This window comes from Engystomops pustulosus, chromosome 1, assembly GCF_040894005.1.
Source record: "Engystomops pustulosus chromosome 1, aEngPut4.maternal, whole genome shotgun sequence".
In the NCBI taxonomy this organism is placed as follows: Eukaryota; Metazoa; Chordata; class Amphibia; order Anura; family Leptodactylidae; genus Engystomops; species Engystomops pustulosus.
In genome coordinates, this window is record NC_092411.1 from 114,522,135 (window position 1) to 114,538,894 (window position 16,760).

Here is a 16,760-nt window from a genome sequence, read left to right on the forward strand (position 1 = left end):
ACTGCCCTTTTGGGATACCCCTTTTCATGGGGAGGGGATGATGGCTTTCCCACCTAAGCAAGGAGTTTGTCGCCAAAAAAAATAATAAAAAAAAAAAAAAAAGGTATAGCAAAGGCGTGGTACAGCTCATGATCCAAAACAAAGAGAAGGTGGTAAAATCTGTAAAAAAATGGCAGAAGTAGTGTGATGGCTTGGGAATACATGGCTGCCAGTGGCACTGGGTCACTACTGTTTATTGGTGATGTGACAAAAAATAAAAAACAAAACCTCTGTCCAAATATTTTTGGACCCAACTGTGCATAGTACTAGCCCCGTTTGTAACTTTGTACCATAAGGAAATAAAAACAGTTATCAGTTTACACAGCAGTTCATTGCTTTATTGTCCAATTCCATATAAACTTTATACAGTATTTACAATGTTCTACCAATTAAGGCACTTTCGAAAAAATAGAGCGATCAGATTTTATCATATAGAAAAATAAAGGCTATGCTCCATACAGACAATGGACAGGCACATACAAAATGTCCTGAGGAAAGACATTCTTCATGTTAATCCATAACATGAACCTTTGCTGGACAACAAGCTTTTAAAATTGATTTTTTATTTTTAAAATAAGTTAAACAGAAATTTACATTTTAAATAGAATTTACCTCTCACAAAAATCTCATTATCTGCTTCCCCATTTGCAACTTTACTAAAATAGATTAAATAGTACGGTATCACATTAGCAAACGTGACTGCTCATCACAGGGTTAACTGTGGGGGCCATCTGTGAGGGAAAAAAGTGTACCTGCAGGGAGCGGCTTTCTCCCTTCTACATGGGGACAGTCTCACATTGCTTTCTACCACTTCAAAAGAATTTTACCAATGAAAAAAAAAATATATAAAACCGGAAATTGTTGATAACAACTATGCAAGGCATGAAAACTACCTGGCAGAAGTCTCCAACCAGTCGCACAGTAAGGAGAAGGCACTTTATATTGACACACAAATAAAGCAGTCAGGAATGTATTGCACGACAACTCCTACGGAGTTAAAATTAAACTGGCTATTGAAATAGCTCCCCAGTCGTGGGTCACGGTATTCTGTACAAGTCCTGTAACAAATCCTCCTGTCCTGCAGTATTAAGAAAAAACAAAAAAAAAAAAAAAAACAGAACTGACGCATCGGTCCTAAAAAAAAAAAAAAATACTGGGCAACATCAGACAGTGGCACCATGTGGGTATTAATAGCAGCAAAGCACCAAGGCTGTACACACATCACCCATGTATTTCTGGATATAGTGCTTTGTGCCTCAGATGTTCCTCTAGGCACTGAATGGCAATAGGGTCTACATCTGTGTCAAATTTATTAGCAAACAAGTGATGTTTCCCCAACATAAATGGCAAGTCACCTGCACCAAACACGCAAACTGAACGGACATGAACTCCACTACACGTTGGATATGGGGCTCCTTTGGCAACATCTCCCTCCAAGTACTGCCATTTCACGAACCTGGCTATGGAATTCATGTCCGAAACATCGTATTTACTATTGGCTGGAACGGATCCTGGCATTTCTGGTAATCGCTGTAAAGTGGCCCATAAAAATTCATCTGGACTGTAGGTGTCCTTAGACCACTCTAGAAATTTTTGGATTTTTTCATTCTCCAAAACGTGTTTTACAAATGCCCTACTGAGAACAAAATAGGCACTGCCTGAAAATACTTGGACTTCAAACGGAGGTGGCCCCTTGTCTAGTTCCGTTTTCTGAATGCCATTAGCACTGACCTGATAGTGCTTCCTCCAGCGCACTTCCTTGTGCGCTGGCATCTTTTCTGTCTCTAGGCTGTTTTCACCCTTTAGTGCTTTTAACATCTGTACAATTTCTCGATTGGTTTTTATTGGGAAATCCATGCCACACAGGTTTATGAGATACTTCCACTTGGCATTTGCATGGTGAAGATCAGTCATGCAGTTGAGGTCGGCCTGGACACGACTCCATGATGCATACACCACATTCTCCAACTGGGAGGCAATGAAGACATTTTCAAAACAAGAGGCAATTCCTTTTACTGCAGCCACAAAAGAGTCCGAAGATTTCTTGTCAACGTGGAGGCAATAATAATTGTGAGGCATGTATATAGTGCGCAGAAGTCTTTCAAGCATATCAATTTTATGGTGAACCACTATAGAATAGGCTATGGGGAAATCGCGCTCTTCTTTGGTTATTGGATATAAAACATATTTGCGATTTTTGGTAAAAGAGAAGCAGTCTTTGGTCATGTTTATGTAGTCATTTTCAGTGAGCCGTGGCGCTCTCCTGTGTTTCACAGTGAGGAGTTCTAGTTTGGCACTCTGGATTGCCTCGAGGTCATCTTGAATAATCTTCGTGCAGTTCACACTGCTAGTAGGGTTCTCCTCTCCAATCTCCAAGTTCCCACTAGTGAAGTATGAAGTTTTGTTGTGGTTTTTCACCACTGTGAGTGTAACTGCAGTGAGTACTATACAGAGCAGCATGCCTATTCGGCTGACCTTGCAATAGCGCAATTTTCTTTTCAGCATTTCGGAATATCTTCTGTAACCTAAGCAGGAGTACAGAAATATATATCACTTCCTCTGGAAAGTGTCTATCAGAATAGTGGTCAGCAGGGGTCAGGTGCAGTTATGAGATTCCTGGCAATATAAACCTCATACATCCTGAAAAATAAATAAATAAAATTAGACAACAGAATTAAAAGTTTGGAAGAAATGTAGACTATTAAATCATTAGAAGAGCCAAACGTAAATAACATGATATATTTTCCTATGATTCTGTACAATTACAGCAATAACAAATTGGCATTATTGAGAATAGGCAATTGGTATCAAAAATGGCCTGGTGAAGAGATAACAGATAGCAGATTATCATACGGCAATAGAACGATAGATTCAGGACCAGCACCACTAATTCACTATACTGAGCTTGAGCCTACACCACTTGTTTCAGATAAATACAGCATACAGAGCAAAAAAAGATAAGAAAGATGTGCAGGGGAGCTAACATTTGCAAAAATTACTGGAAATAAAAATACAGTACAAGATAAGTTTTTTTCAGGATGGGATAAGGAAAACAATTCCTCTTTCGCCATCTTGTAAGGCAGCCCTCTTAACATAATGCATGACTTTCTGGAATCCTAACAACATTATGCATGACTAAAGCCATTCCAGTATATCTACTCCAGAAAGAACAGACACCTAATTGTAGACAGTCTCCATAAGCAGTCTACTTACTTCCCAACGTTGTAGTACAAGTTCAAAAAGGTCCACAAGAACCAGGGGGGTTTGGAGGGATTTTGTCAAATCACTCTAAAAGATTAACTTTAAGAAACAAATTTTCAACGATTGTCTTTATTAATAAAAAGCAAGTCCAAGCTTTACCATTAAACAATTTTTTGGCATCCACTCTTAAACATGTACAAAGTATCAGCAATAACAACCTCTTGCGACAGAGTTCTATAGTCTCTCTGCTTTTACAGTTAAGAATCCCCGTCTATGGTAGAACGACCTCTCCTCTAGGCTTAGAGGATGCCCCCTAGGCCTGGTCACAGGCCTAGCTATAAAAAAGATCCTTGTACTGCCCGTTCTAATATTTGTACATTGTAATAAGAAGGTCTCCCATTAGATGTCCTTTTATAAGCGGTTTTTGTTAAAAAAAAAAAAAAAAATAAAATAAAAACCCAAACATACAAAAGGTGAAAAGTTACCAAAAAACATATTGGGTAACCCCACGTACGTAACAACCCATAAGTTGCTCATAAGGTTTCCATATAATGGTGATGCCCAACACTGTACACAATATTCCACGTGCGGTCTTCACTGTGATGCATCCAATAATGGAATAAAATACAGAAACTTCCTCTCCATTGATCCAATAGAGGGCCTCTGTTTACCGTCTGTATTTAGCTTCCGTATTGCTCTTCAAAAAGAGCATAGCGGAAATTTTAAGTTGAGAAAAACTTTTACATTTAAAGTTTTACAAATATGAAGGAAGATTCAGACAGTCAAGTATAGCCTGGAAAAAAACAAAAAAAGATGTTCTCGCATGGCATCCTACTAAAGCCTGACACCAGAAAACCTCAGACCAACCGTTACACTGACATTTCTAAACAAAATCTTAAACCAAAGTAGAAAATGGCAGACAGTTATGACGGAAACATTTGTACACTAGTTTACTATGTGAAGGAGTTCGAGAACAGCCAGGTTCAATATGCCTTACGAGGACAATATATTTCTATAGAAGCTTTCCAGAAACATGAATGTACAGCTGCATTATTCACTTCTGAAAACAAGCGCTCGCCAGTAGCTCTGGCTATGAAAGAACTACTTCATGTCAGCAAGGAAAAGTTTTTTCAGCACTCGCTGAATATGTGCTTTTTGCAAAGTGTAAGGTTACCTAGTAACTTAATATTTACCCAGATGTAAGAGGCTGGGTTCCTTAGAAAGGCTTTAATGTTTAATAGTGGTCACATTCCACAAACTATAAAATACTAAGTTCTATAAGCACAAAGTCTCAAAATGTAAAAAACAAATAAAAACAGCAACAAGATGATTAAACCATAAATATTCTCAAAGTAGAGAGCGTTTCCAGCTTATGCCCTGTGCATAGGCACAATACAGAGGCTGTATGTTTCCTGGCAAAGGCTGGATTAAATAGAAAGCTTTGGGAAAAGATTCCCTAAATTTACAAGGAGTGCTAAAAATATATCCATTAAACACAGTCATCTCTAGATCTCCACTGTAGCACCAGAGACTACATTCTTATTGCCTTCATCACTAGTCAGGGCCTCAGCACAATGCACAAAAACCTTTTCTTTCATTTGTTCTGGCCCAATAAAATGGTGTTATGTCAGCTATGCATTTCTACAACCCCAATTGTATCTGATAATAGGAGGCTGGGCTGAACCAACACACATGAGAAGAATTCCTTTAAAAGTAGTAGTTTGGGCTCATTCCTAGTTTTCTAGTTTACTCTTGACAATGAAAACTGACAATTGCATAGTTTACACCACAGAGATTTAAGACTGGTGCTTAATGAACTGGAAAGCCCATTAAGATGCCTTGACCACTTTCTGGCGTTAATATTATAGTCATTTTGCCTAACTTATGGGAGTTAATGGTCCTTCTGCTAAGCCAGAAAGACGCAATTCCAGACAATACCTTAACTTACAACTGGACCTTTTAAGGACATGTGGCATAACATTACACACAGTAGTTAACCCTGTCCGATTAGGGGGCACTCATCAGCCATGCCCTCAAACATACATGGCAGGCGACTGTTGTGTTATACAGTAGACAAATGTGATCCGCCTTGGCATCAAACATGGATATTAACTATTTTAATGAAATAGAACACGACTCCAGGATTTACATGCATGTAGCATCACCTTATTGGATTAACTTGTTGCCCACTGTGAAGTCAGGGTGAAGATTGGTTGCTGACAACTTACCCAACTCCTTCTGCTGAGTAAGGTATTAAGAGAATTAAACTTTATAAATTCTCTCTCCATGGCTGTACTGACCCAAAGAATAAAGAAAATGGGTTAATGCAGAAAAAAAAAAACACAATAGTGCAATTACATTTATTTGTAATTCTCACTGTATTTGGCATTTGCCTCCAGCTTCTTATTACATAGTACAGGATAGTAAATACTGGCACTACAAAGAACAATTTGTTTTACAGAAAACAAGCCCTCACGTGTCAAATAAAAAAAAATTGAGAAGTGGGCTATGGTGTGACATTTAACACCAGACATTAGCATAAATAGGTTTATTTTTGTTGCAATTCCCTGATGAATTACATTTCCTAGAACTGCTGGCTGACATTACAGAAAAACCCACTGTGGTAAGTTGGAATCAACCAAGTAGCGGTGATAAGTGCGGTGACAAGAAATCAATTACAATTGCAGAGAATTTCCATCTGGAAGGGTTTGTTATCTTTCTAGGACTGGAGTCTTCTATCAGGTACACTATGCAGGACTCTTTGGATCCTCCTAGTAACAGGCTCATTGGAGAGTTTCCACAGCAGCTCTCATTAGACAAGCCCAAGACACAGTTCCATGACAGCAGCAGAGAAGTAGAGCTGACAGGCAATACACATATGGCAATACATAGCATTGAACATGTTGATGCCAACAGAAATTAAAATCAGTAATTAGAGGCCAAGGGAATTAATAGGCCCCTGGCTTTCAATACAAGAGATATATATATATACACACATACACACACAATTTTCTTACAGCTTGCAGCATTCACTGTGCAGTCCAAAAGACATCCCCTGCATTCTTTTGGTCAATTTGATTGCCACCAATAAAAAAGACATAAAAACTAAACTTTCCCATTATCGGGCTCACAGCAGGGACTAATCAGTTCTAGATTTGTATAGATCAGACATTTTGGGTTGCAACAATACTAACATGTTTAGGATGTTTGTCTAGTTCTATTTCCAGGCAACAAGAGGGGGGAGGAGGGAAGGTTCCGGGTGGTCATAGAAAAGTGAAGTGATGGGTGCATTCTGATGTCACTTTGTAGGAAGGGGCAAATGGATCAAGGATGGCAGCCAAGGGTAACTAAAGTGTATCTACAGAGTTGCCACTTCTCCTTGCACAGACCCCAACACTCAGTCTTGTTGACTGGTTCATGAATTACCTTTTTATATTGGTGGGCGGGAATACATACAAGCCATTGCCAGAGGGTCTCCCTTTTAAAGAAATATATATATATATATATATATATTTCTTTAAAAGGGAGACCCTCTGGCAATGGCAATTACACACACATATATATACACACACACACACACATATACACACACACACACACATATATATATACACACACACACACACACATACATATACACACACACACATACATATATATACACACACACACATATATATACACACACACACATATATATACACACACACACACATATATACACACACACACACACATATATATACACACACACACACATATATATACACACACACACACATATATATATATATATACACACACACATATATATATACACACACACACATATATATATACACACACACATATATATATACACACACACACATATATATACACACACATATATACACACATATATATATATACACACATATATATATACACACATATATATATATACACACATATATATACATGTTGGGGGGTGTATACTCCCTGCAAACGCAGTCGGTCATTGCCGGCCTCTGTTTACAGAGGCTGACAGTGCTGTCCTGACCACCCTCAAACTAATGCTGTAACAGGTCGCAGCAGTAGTTGGGGAAGCACTGCCGGCCATTGTACACAAACAGGGGGCAGCAATGACTGACTGCACAATGGCTGAACGGGAGCACCAGAGGTGGAGAGTATACAATGTTTATTTTTATAGGCTCCCCAACATATATATTATTTTAATTCCTGGACAACCCCTTTGATAACCAGTTTGCTGTAATTGTGCCTTGTAGTTGAAGCAAGAATTCAAAGAAAAGCTCCCAATTTTTACCAGAAGAATAAAAGCACTGGCTTTTCTACATAAGGCCAGACAGAACAGCATGTAAAACAATTTACAGCTGTGGAGTAAGTAGTTGTGCTGTCAGGGTGTTCACACTGCAGGTGCAAGTTACTCAAGAATAAAGGAAGATGGAAACATTATGCCATATACACAAAAAGCACAATGGCCCAGATATCAAAAGCACTAAATGCACCAGATAATTGAAGACCAGAATTCACCAGAATTTTACCACCCTGACTAGCAATGGGGCACTGTACCTTAATTACCTTTTTCTGATATGCAAATTAGCTTTTGGTGACTCATGTCATGACTCTTCTCTCCCAAGCTGTCAGTGAACACCCCATTATTCTGACAGCTCTGTCTCTTCAAATCCCTGACCTACCTCCTTGTACTGAGGAACTGTCTGCTAATATTCAACTGCAGACATATAAACTTGTCTAAATTCTTGTCTATTTACTTATAGGACATTTTGGGGGAGATTTATCATTAGCCCTATGTAGCTTCTTGGTGTATAATTGTTGCAAATTTTTGCGCAAACATTGTTGTTGCTAGGGTTTTTTTTGCGCGAGAAACGCGCAACTCTAAAGTCAAGCAATGGTGGAAAAAATACACCACAGAGTGTGCAACACCACATTTATCAACTGAGAATTTTCAAAAGAACGCAAATTTAATCGTAAAACTACACCACATAGGAAGTGTATGTGGGTCCATTGCTACTACAGGGGGAAGTTTTTGGTCAATTTTATGTTTGAGGTATATGAGAATTTCCCGTGCAAAAACGTCGCAAAAAGGCAGAAATTGAGCAGATGTTAAACATACGTGTGACTGGTGCAGTCTATTGGCATAGAGCACACACATCAGAAGGCATTTAATACTGCACATACACCGGACTATAAATCCGACTGTACGAAACCTGCCGGTCTAACACATAGACAACTGCTCAAAGTCCTGCCTAATGATTAATCTCCCCCATCATGTCATTTTTTTTTTTTTTTTTTTAAACAGGGTGCCTTGTGTTGCACGTCATGTAACTAGGCAGACATTCATGGCCTGTCTTTCAGCCTTCTAACAATAGCAAACTGTACCCCATATATGTGATCACATGAAATTACAGTACCCTTCATGGAGAATGAGGAGGAGCAGAAGTCCATAGAGCAGGGGTCTCAAACTCATTTTACCTGGGGGCCGCTGGAGGTAGATTCTGGGTAAGGCTGGGCCGCATCAAGTTTTCCACACAAAATGCGCTTACAAAATATCATTATTCAGATTCAAATGTCATGGCGTCTCCCAGCGCAAGGAAAGCCCCAAGCTGGGAGACATGTTTTCTCTATGAACGCGTCCTGTGCACCGAGGGGTCCCAAGCTCCTACCGCACTGAGCCCAGTCAGGGACACTCCATCCCCCCCTCCCCCCCCCGGTACTTGCCTCCCCGTGTCCCTCCCATCGAAGAAGATGAAGTCGCCGCTCTGACCTGCACCAAGTGCGTTCAGAGCGGCGACTTCATCTTCTTCAAGTACCGGAGGGAAGGGGATTAACCGGTTACGGGCCCTTTCCTGTTTTTTCATGTCCATTTTTCACTCCCCACCTTCAAAAATCTATAACTTTTTTATTTTTACACGTAAAGAGCTGTGTGACGGCTTGTTTTCTGCTTAACAAATTGCACTTCATAGAGATGGTATTAAATATTACATGCCATGTACTCGGAAGCGGGGAAAAAAATTCCAAATGCAATGAAAATGCATTTGCGCCATTTTCTTGTGGGCTTGGATATTACGTCTTTCACTGAGCGCCCCAAATGACATGTCTACTTTATTCTTTGGGTCGGTACGATTAAGGGGATACCAAATTTGTATAGGTTTTATAATGTTTTCATACATTTACAAAAATTAAAACCTCCTGTACAAAAATAATTTTTTTTGATTTTGCCAACTTCTGGTGCTAATAACTTTTTTATACTTTGGTGTACGGAGCTGTGGGTGGTTTCATTTTTTGCGAAATTTGATAATATATTCAATGATATCATTTTTAGGACTGTACGACCTTTTGATCACTTTTTTATAGATTTTTTTATATTTTTCAAAATGGCAAAAAAGTGCCATTTTCGACTTTGGGCGCTATTTTCCGTAACGGGGTTAAACGCATTGTAAAAAACGTTATCATATTTTGATAGATCGGGCATTTTCGGACGCGTCGATACCTGATGTGTTTATGATTTTTACTGTTTATTTATATTTATGTCAGTTCTAGGGAAAGGGGGGTAATTTGAAATTTAATGTTTTTTTTATTCTAATTTTTTTTTTTAAAACTTTTTTTTATTTTTATTTATACTATTTTTCAGACTCCCTATGGTACTTTAACCCTAGGTTGTCTGATCGATCCTATCATATACTGCCATACTACAGTATGGCAGTATAAGGGGATTTTCCTCCTCATTCATTACAATGTGCTATCAGCACATTGTAATGAAGGGGTTAAAACGAAATAGCCTCGGGTCTTCGGAAGACCCGAGGCTACCATGGAGACAGATCGCTGCCCCCGGGGGAACGGCGATCCCAGGTAAGATGGCGGCGCCCATGCGCCGCTATCTTTTTGAGGCTGCCGGCAGCTTTGCCGGCAGCCATCGCTGTGAAAGCACCCGCGATCGGTGCTGGCACCGATCGCGGGTGTTACCGGTAAGCCTTTGCTGCAATATGCAGCAAAGACTTACCGGCTATGGAGAGGGCTCAGCCCGTGAGCCCTCTCCATGCAGCGCGACCCGACCGCCGCCGTGAATACACGGCGGGCGGTGCTTTTCCAGGTGGGGGCCGCAAAATGTTGTCCCGCGGGCCGCGAGTTTGAGACCCCTGCCATAGAGGCTGTTGTGACTTCATGTGGTCACATACATAGATGGGGTACAGTTTTTTAATGTTAAGGGGCTAAAGGACCCGAGATAACATCACCCTGGTCACATGACATGAACTGCTGAATAGTAAGGAGGCATAAGGCATGGGGAGGAGTAGATGGGAGGGGTGGCCAAGCAGGACACGCCCCCTGATGCTAGGTAATATTAGATAAAAGTCGATTTATGAAAACACTTTTTAGCTAAAAGAAGGCTGTCAGTTAATAGAGCTCTATATGAACCAGCTGTATATGTGAAAATGTGGTGACAGGTACCCTTTAAGTTCATGTAAACATGAATGATACTCTCCAATAAGGCCATAAGACTGTACTGTGTGACCACAAAAATTCCTAGTTAAGTTACCTGAGGTAGATGCATCATATCCTGCCGTGGATGAGCCTGACAGTCCTCTGTGGTTGCAGTGTTGTCACTGGAGCCGGTGAGACAGACCCCAGCGAGACATACTCTACAGTTTGTCTGACAGACCCTTATTAATGTAATAAAAGGAAGAAACCAAGGAAATCAGCCAAATATCAGGGGCACCAAAACAATTATGTAACAGCAATATCTAAACTCCAAGGCTTTACTTTAGAATTTTTGTTTAAACTTTTGCCCATATGTGTTAATATCGCCTGTCAAGCAACTTCGAACCATTTTTCGCAATAGTATTTGACCGACACTGTACGGCAAATGTGTCCACAGACTTCTACTGGCAGAGTGAGGCCTACTTTCTGCCTACTCAGTGTTCATTGCACCCATCAGGATAGAATGGATGAAAAACAAACAAGGCTACATGTGTCAATTTATTCCAGACTCACACCGGCAAATAACCTGCTAATACATTAACAATGGTTTGGGTTTAATCTCACTCCAGATACATTTTAAACAGAAGTCACTAAAGGTCATTTCCTTTATGAGAAATGTGCATCAGCTTCCTCTACAAGTAAAGAGGATGCTAGGATAAGCAACAAGAGGAAGCGAGTATATGAAAAGCTACCACTTCACATTGTGGAGGAAAAAGACTGTGCAGCAGACAAAGGCTGTCCCAAAGACATATTGACAAGGGCCTCAGACATCAAATCTGTACAATGATAGAATCTTTGTTATTACTTCTACATGTGCTGCTCCAGAACACTGACTGCTTCATGGAAAGAAAATACATTTGTCATTTACTGTCTGGACCCACCAACCAGGAGTGAGGAGTCTATAATATAGGTACAGGGCTAGGAATTGGGGATGTCTGAACAATGCTGGATTACCCTTACATTGGATAATTTGTAAGCAAAACGGAATTGCGAGTCCTGCAGAGAGAAAGTATTGAAAACATGTGCGCCTATTTACTAGTTAGGGAAAAATTTTAGATTTTGGCTTCAAAATGCTGCTGCATAATACGGACCAACAATGGTTCCTATTTGTGCCAAATGCAACTACCGGCAGTCCCCGGGTTATATACAAGATAGGGTCTGTAGGTTTGTTCTTAAGTTGAATATGTATGCGAGTCGGAACCGTATACAGGCAGTCCCCGGGTTACATACAAGATAGGGTCTGTAGGTTTGTTCTTAAGTTGAGTTTGTATGCAAGTCGGAACTGTATACTTTATTAATGTAACCCCAGTAACATTTTTTTTGGTCTCTGTGACAATTGGATTTTAAAAATGTTGGATTGTCATAAGAACCAGGATTAACACTAAATCTTAATTACAGACACATTTGATAACGGTTATAGTTGTTTATTGTAGCATAGGACTAAAGTACAATAAATTACCAATATCCAGAGGTCCGTTTGTAACTAGGGGTCGTATGTAAGTCAGGTGTTCTTAGGTAGGGGACCGCCTGTACTTTATAATTGTAACTATAGACACATTTTTTTGGTCTCTGACAGTTGGATTTTAAAAATGTTGGGTTGTCATCAGAACCCGGATTAACAATAAAGCTTCATTACAGACACATGTGATAACTGTTACAGCTGTTTATTGTAGTCTAAGGCTAAAGTACAGGTAATTACCAACATCCAGAGGTCCGTTTGTAACTAGGGGTCGTCTGTAAGTTGGGTGTTCTTAAGTAGGGGACCGCCTGTACATGGCATCCATCAAAACCTTCACTCAATGTATTTGGTATTGCTCAGGTACAAAGGACCTTAAAGGGAACTTGTCATCAGAAATTGGCCTAATAAAAAACTAACAGTATGTTGCCAAGCAGCTTATAGATGGAGTTTTTTTTTTCATGGCCAGGTGCGGTGACATCATCATCAAGAAAATCAACTTTGAAGTGGGATGTAAATTGGTTTTATGAAGTCAAGGAGGCGGAGAGTTAAACACCGAAGTCAATCTTTCCCTGCGACCAAGCTGGGTCATGAAAGAAACATGATCTGGAAGCTATTCAACGACTTAAAGGACACCTGTCATCAGGTCTGTGTCACCTCTACCTGTTGGAGTAGCTCACAGGGATCCATCACAGCCTTATCTAGTTATTTCATACATTAATCATTATAAAATCATATTTTCTTTATTATGTAAATGAGGCTGGTCACATGGTCAGAGGTAGTGATGTCACCCCTGTTCCCCTTCCCCTCTCTCTGCTCATGCCTGTGTGTAATGTTTAGTAAAGCATTGCTAGTGTGTGCTTTATCTGATGACATGCTGCATCCTCCTAATACACAGAGACACAGACATCAGCTACACAAGTACCTGACATGTTCTGCTATACACATGTGATACACAGACATCAGCTACACATATACCTGACATGTTCTGCTATAACATGGCTGCCTGGAGCTGTTGTATCTCTCCTATACACACACACAGGCTGCAGGGGGCGTTAGCACCAGGAAGCACATCATTATACAGCCTCACACAATTATACCGGCTTTCAGTTAAGCACTGGGGGTGTGGCTGTACCTCCCACTTATGAATAAGCTGGACAGCTTGAATATGCTAATGACTCATTGGACATCTCACAGGTCATTTGCATACAGCTTTAGGACCTCATTGCTTAGGTTTACAGGCATGTAGAGGGACAATGAAGGAATAGAGGCAATGCTCTCTAATGTCAGTTTATAAAAATATATTTAGTTTAGGGGGGGGGGTACTTTGCCTGATGGGTTCTCTTTAACAATATACTGATAGTGGTTTATTAGGCCAGTTCCTGATGACAGGTTCCCTTTAACAACTCTTGAATAATGGATGCAGAAACTTCTCCACTTAAATATAGGGGGTTCTATTTTTAGCCTGTTTAGCCTTTAGCCTGTTAGACACCTCTACCAATAATTTACCACTACCACTGTTAATAACAGTCATGTAGATGGGAAAGGGGTTAACATAACAGTGCTATTCTAACAGTAATATAGATACCACCTAAGAAAAACCGACCAACACTTTTTCTCCATGAACAATAACTGGATTAGACTCCTGCCTCTACATGAGTATTCAGACATTAAAGAGCCATTGTATGAACGTGTAACATCTGCAACTAAAACTACATGAAAGTGGACTTTTTCTAGAGACGTGAACCTGCACCTAATCTCTAAAATACAAATATTATGGGACTGCTTCCTTGTTTCATATTTTGTGTGGTTTTTCTGCTTACAGTACACAATTATATGCAAGACTTGTATAAAAAAAGGCTGTAAATCATCTTGCATTACTAGGAACTATACAAGCCTTGGGTTATGCAGAACAAGTGCTGGGGACAAGTTTTAAGGCACAAGACCAATAGTAAGCAGCAAAGGTCACAGCCGAGTCTACAATACAGATCTATGCATTCTCAGGGTGTTCTAGCATAAATCACACATACAGTATGAATAAGCAGAGTAGTAGTGCTGCTCACTGCCATGGTGACATCACAACATGCAGAACAAATTGAAATGTGGAGCAGTATGTGGGCTACATTGCAGCCTGGCTCTATTGAATAGGACCGAAATATACTTGTTCAACTGAACTCAAAATTCACACGTTTCTGCCAAAGTCCCCGTCAGATCTTTAATATTGTTGTGTGAACATATCCCAAGCTGCAGTACTTTACAAAACCTGTGGGCAGTAGCGACAGTTTCTGTTTTTTATCTGACCATGGACAATCGCTTTAAAAAGGTAAAATGGCTGGAATTCTCCCTCTGCTAATGCCTAAACTGCAGCACATTTTTTACACGTTGTGCTTCACTGTGACAGGTCTGTGTCAAAAAGACAAAATGTATAGAACCATAATTTCCTTGTATGTCGGGGGAGCAAGTAGTCACGCAAGTATACACACACACTGAAGGGGGCAGATATCACACCTGCCTCTGCAAGAAAGCACAACATTGAGCAAAGCACAACATTGAGAATTGAAAAAGTTTTGGAGTTGTACCAAAGTTATCCAACGGTTTGTAGCATCTTTAACGCAATCAAGTCTATGGTAAAAGAGAGAAAGAAGTCCCCTCTGAGGCTTCTGGTAAAGTTCTCTGGGGAAGCGAACGAAGCAAAGCAAGTGGTGGGCAGCACACAGATGTCTTCCCACAGTGACACTCTAGCTGGGCAGCACTCAGCTATCCCTCCATGATGTCTTCCCACATTGACACTCTAGCTGGGCAGCACACAGCTATCCCTCCATGATGTCCTCTCACAGTGACACTCTAGCTGGGCAGCTCACAGCTATCCCTCCATGATGTCCTCTCACAGTGACACTCTAGCTGGGCAGCTCACAGCTATCCCTCCATGATGTCCTCTCACAGTGACACTCTAGCTGGGCAGCTCACAGCTATCCCTCCATGATGTCCTCTCACAGTGACACTCTAGCTGGGCAGCTCACAGCTATCCCTCCATGATGTCCTCTCACAGTGACACTCTAGCTGGGCAGCACACAGCTATCCCTCCATGATGTCCTCTCAGTGACACTCTAGCTGGGCAGCTCACAGCTATCCCTCCATGATGTCTTCCCACATTGACACTCTAGCTGGGCAGCACTCAGCTATCCCTCCATGATGTCCTCTCACAGTGACACTCTAGCTGGGCAGCACACAGCTATCCCTCCATGATGTCCTCTCACAGTGACACTCTAGCTGGGCAGCACACAGCTATCCCTCCATGATGTCCTCTCACAGTGACACTCTAGGTGGGCAGCACACAGCTATCCCTCCATGATGTCCTCTCACAGTGACACTCTAGGTGGGCAGCACTCAGCTATCCCTCCATGATGTCTTCCCACATTGACACTCTAGCTGGGCAGCACTCAGCTATCCCTCCATGATGTCCTCTCACAGTGACACTTTAGCTGGGCAGCACACAGCTATCCCTCCATGATGTTCTCTCACAGTGACACTCCCGCCCGTGCACAGCAGACGACAGTCTATGGTTACCTCAGGCCATCTTACCTGTTAGCTTCTTCATGTAGTCCCAGTCCATGCAGTGCTCAGTGCTGCTGTGGCTGCTCTCCACTCATCTCACTTCTCCCCTCCCGCCTCCACTCAAAGCTGGCACCTCCCTAAGGCAACAACAAAAGAAAGAAAGACGAGCTGGCTCACCAGCGGATGGAGGTGCACGCAGTCCTCACACTGACCACAGATATGACAAGGAATTTGTCCAGCGCTGCTTGTGTTTAAAAAAAATCCCAGCTTCTTGATTCGGCTCATCCTAGAAAACTTCAAGGTGTCAGAAAACTGGGCAAAAAAAGTGTAAAAACAACATGTTTCCGGCGCTACACTGCACACATACTCCTGCCTAATGATCCCTACAAACCCTGCTCCTAGATACACGGCACTGGGGTAGCCATTGATTGCCACAGGTGTAGGATCCCGGGAAAATGCGGAATGGAGCATAGAACGGTACGCATCCCCCGGGATACTGGTTAATACAGATACGGAAGAGACATATCTATAGCCAGAATCCACCCGGATATGCAAGACATATCCGTATTTTACCGTACACTTTCTTAGTACTAATGTCTCCGCTTACTCCAAATGACTGACACTTGGTCGGAAGGGTTAATGCATGTGCTCTCACTTCAGGTATTGCTCTGGTGCCCTCCCATGGTGAGACATGTTACTGCATACTTCTCCAATATTCAACCAGGACACGCAAGACAGGAGCGGAATAAGGTTATATTCACACACCACATACCAGGACGTCTGGAAATTACACTGTGAAAAGTCGCAATTTTCAGCAAAAATAAGGCCTCATGCACACAAACTAATGAAAACGGCCATATATACACGTAGCATATGACCCTATTCAGGGCCGATTCTAGCATATTTGCTGCCTGAGGCGAATATTAAAATACTGTATGCCATATACAGCCCCCCAGCTTATACAGCCCCATATAAATATATAACACCCCCAGGAAAAGAAGAATCTGGCCTC

The 16,760-nt window shown here is 41.2% G+C and overlaps 1 protein-coding gene across 5 annotated transcripts; it reads right to left on the reverse strand.

The window, feature by feature from the left end:
- Positions 1 to 355: 355 nt before the first annotated feature.
- Positions 356 to 16,267, reverse strand: GCNT1 (glucosaminyl (N-acetyl) transferase 1). 5 transcript variants are annotated; one of them, XM_072150922.1, is made up of 3 exons: positions 15,961 to 16,267; positions 15,776 to 15,885; positions 356 to 2,679 (listed from the first exon to the last, which is right to left on the reverse strand). In XM_072150922.1, the coding sequence occupies exon 3, from the start codon at positions 2,542 to 2,544 to the stop codon at positions 1,261 to 1,263; it is 1,284 nt and encodes a 427-aa protein (XP_072007023.1). In that variant the 5' UTR covers positions 2,545 to 2,679; positions 15,776 to 15,885; positions 15,961 to 16,267; the 3' UTR covers positions 356 to 1,260. The 5 variants fall into 5 exon arrangements, with proteins under 5 accessions (XP_072007023.1, XP_072007024.1, XP_072007026.1 ...); XM_072150923.1 differs by adding an exon at positions 3,253 to 3,325 and having other exon boundaries at positions 15,776 to 16,267; XM_072150925.1 differs by lacking the exon at positions 15,776 to 15,885 and having other exon boundaries at positions 15,955 to 16,267.
- Between the last annotated feature and the right edge of the window lie 493 nt (positions 16,268 to 16,760).

Bases quoted from the DNA above. Each gene is read 5' to 3' on its own strand.
- GCNT1 (XM_072150922.1), bottom strand. From the start codon at position 2,544: ATGCTGAAAAGAAAATTGCGCTATTGCAAGGTCAGCCGAATAGGCATG.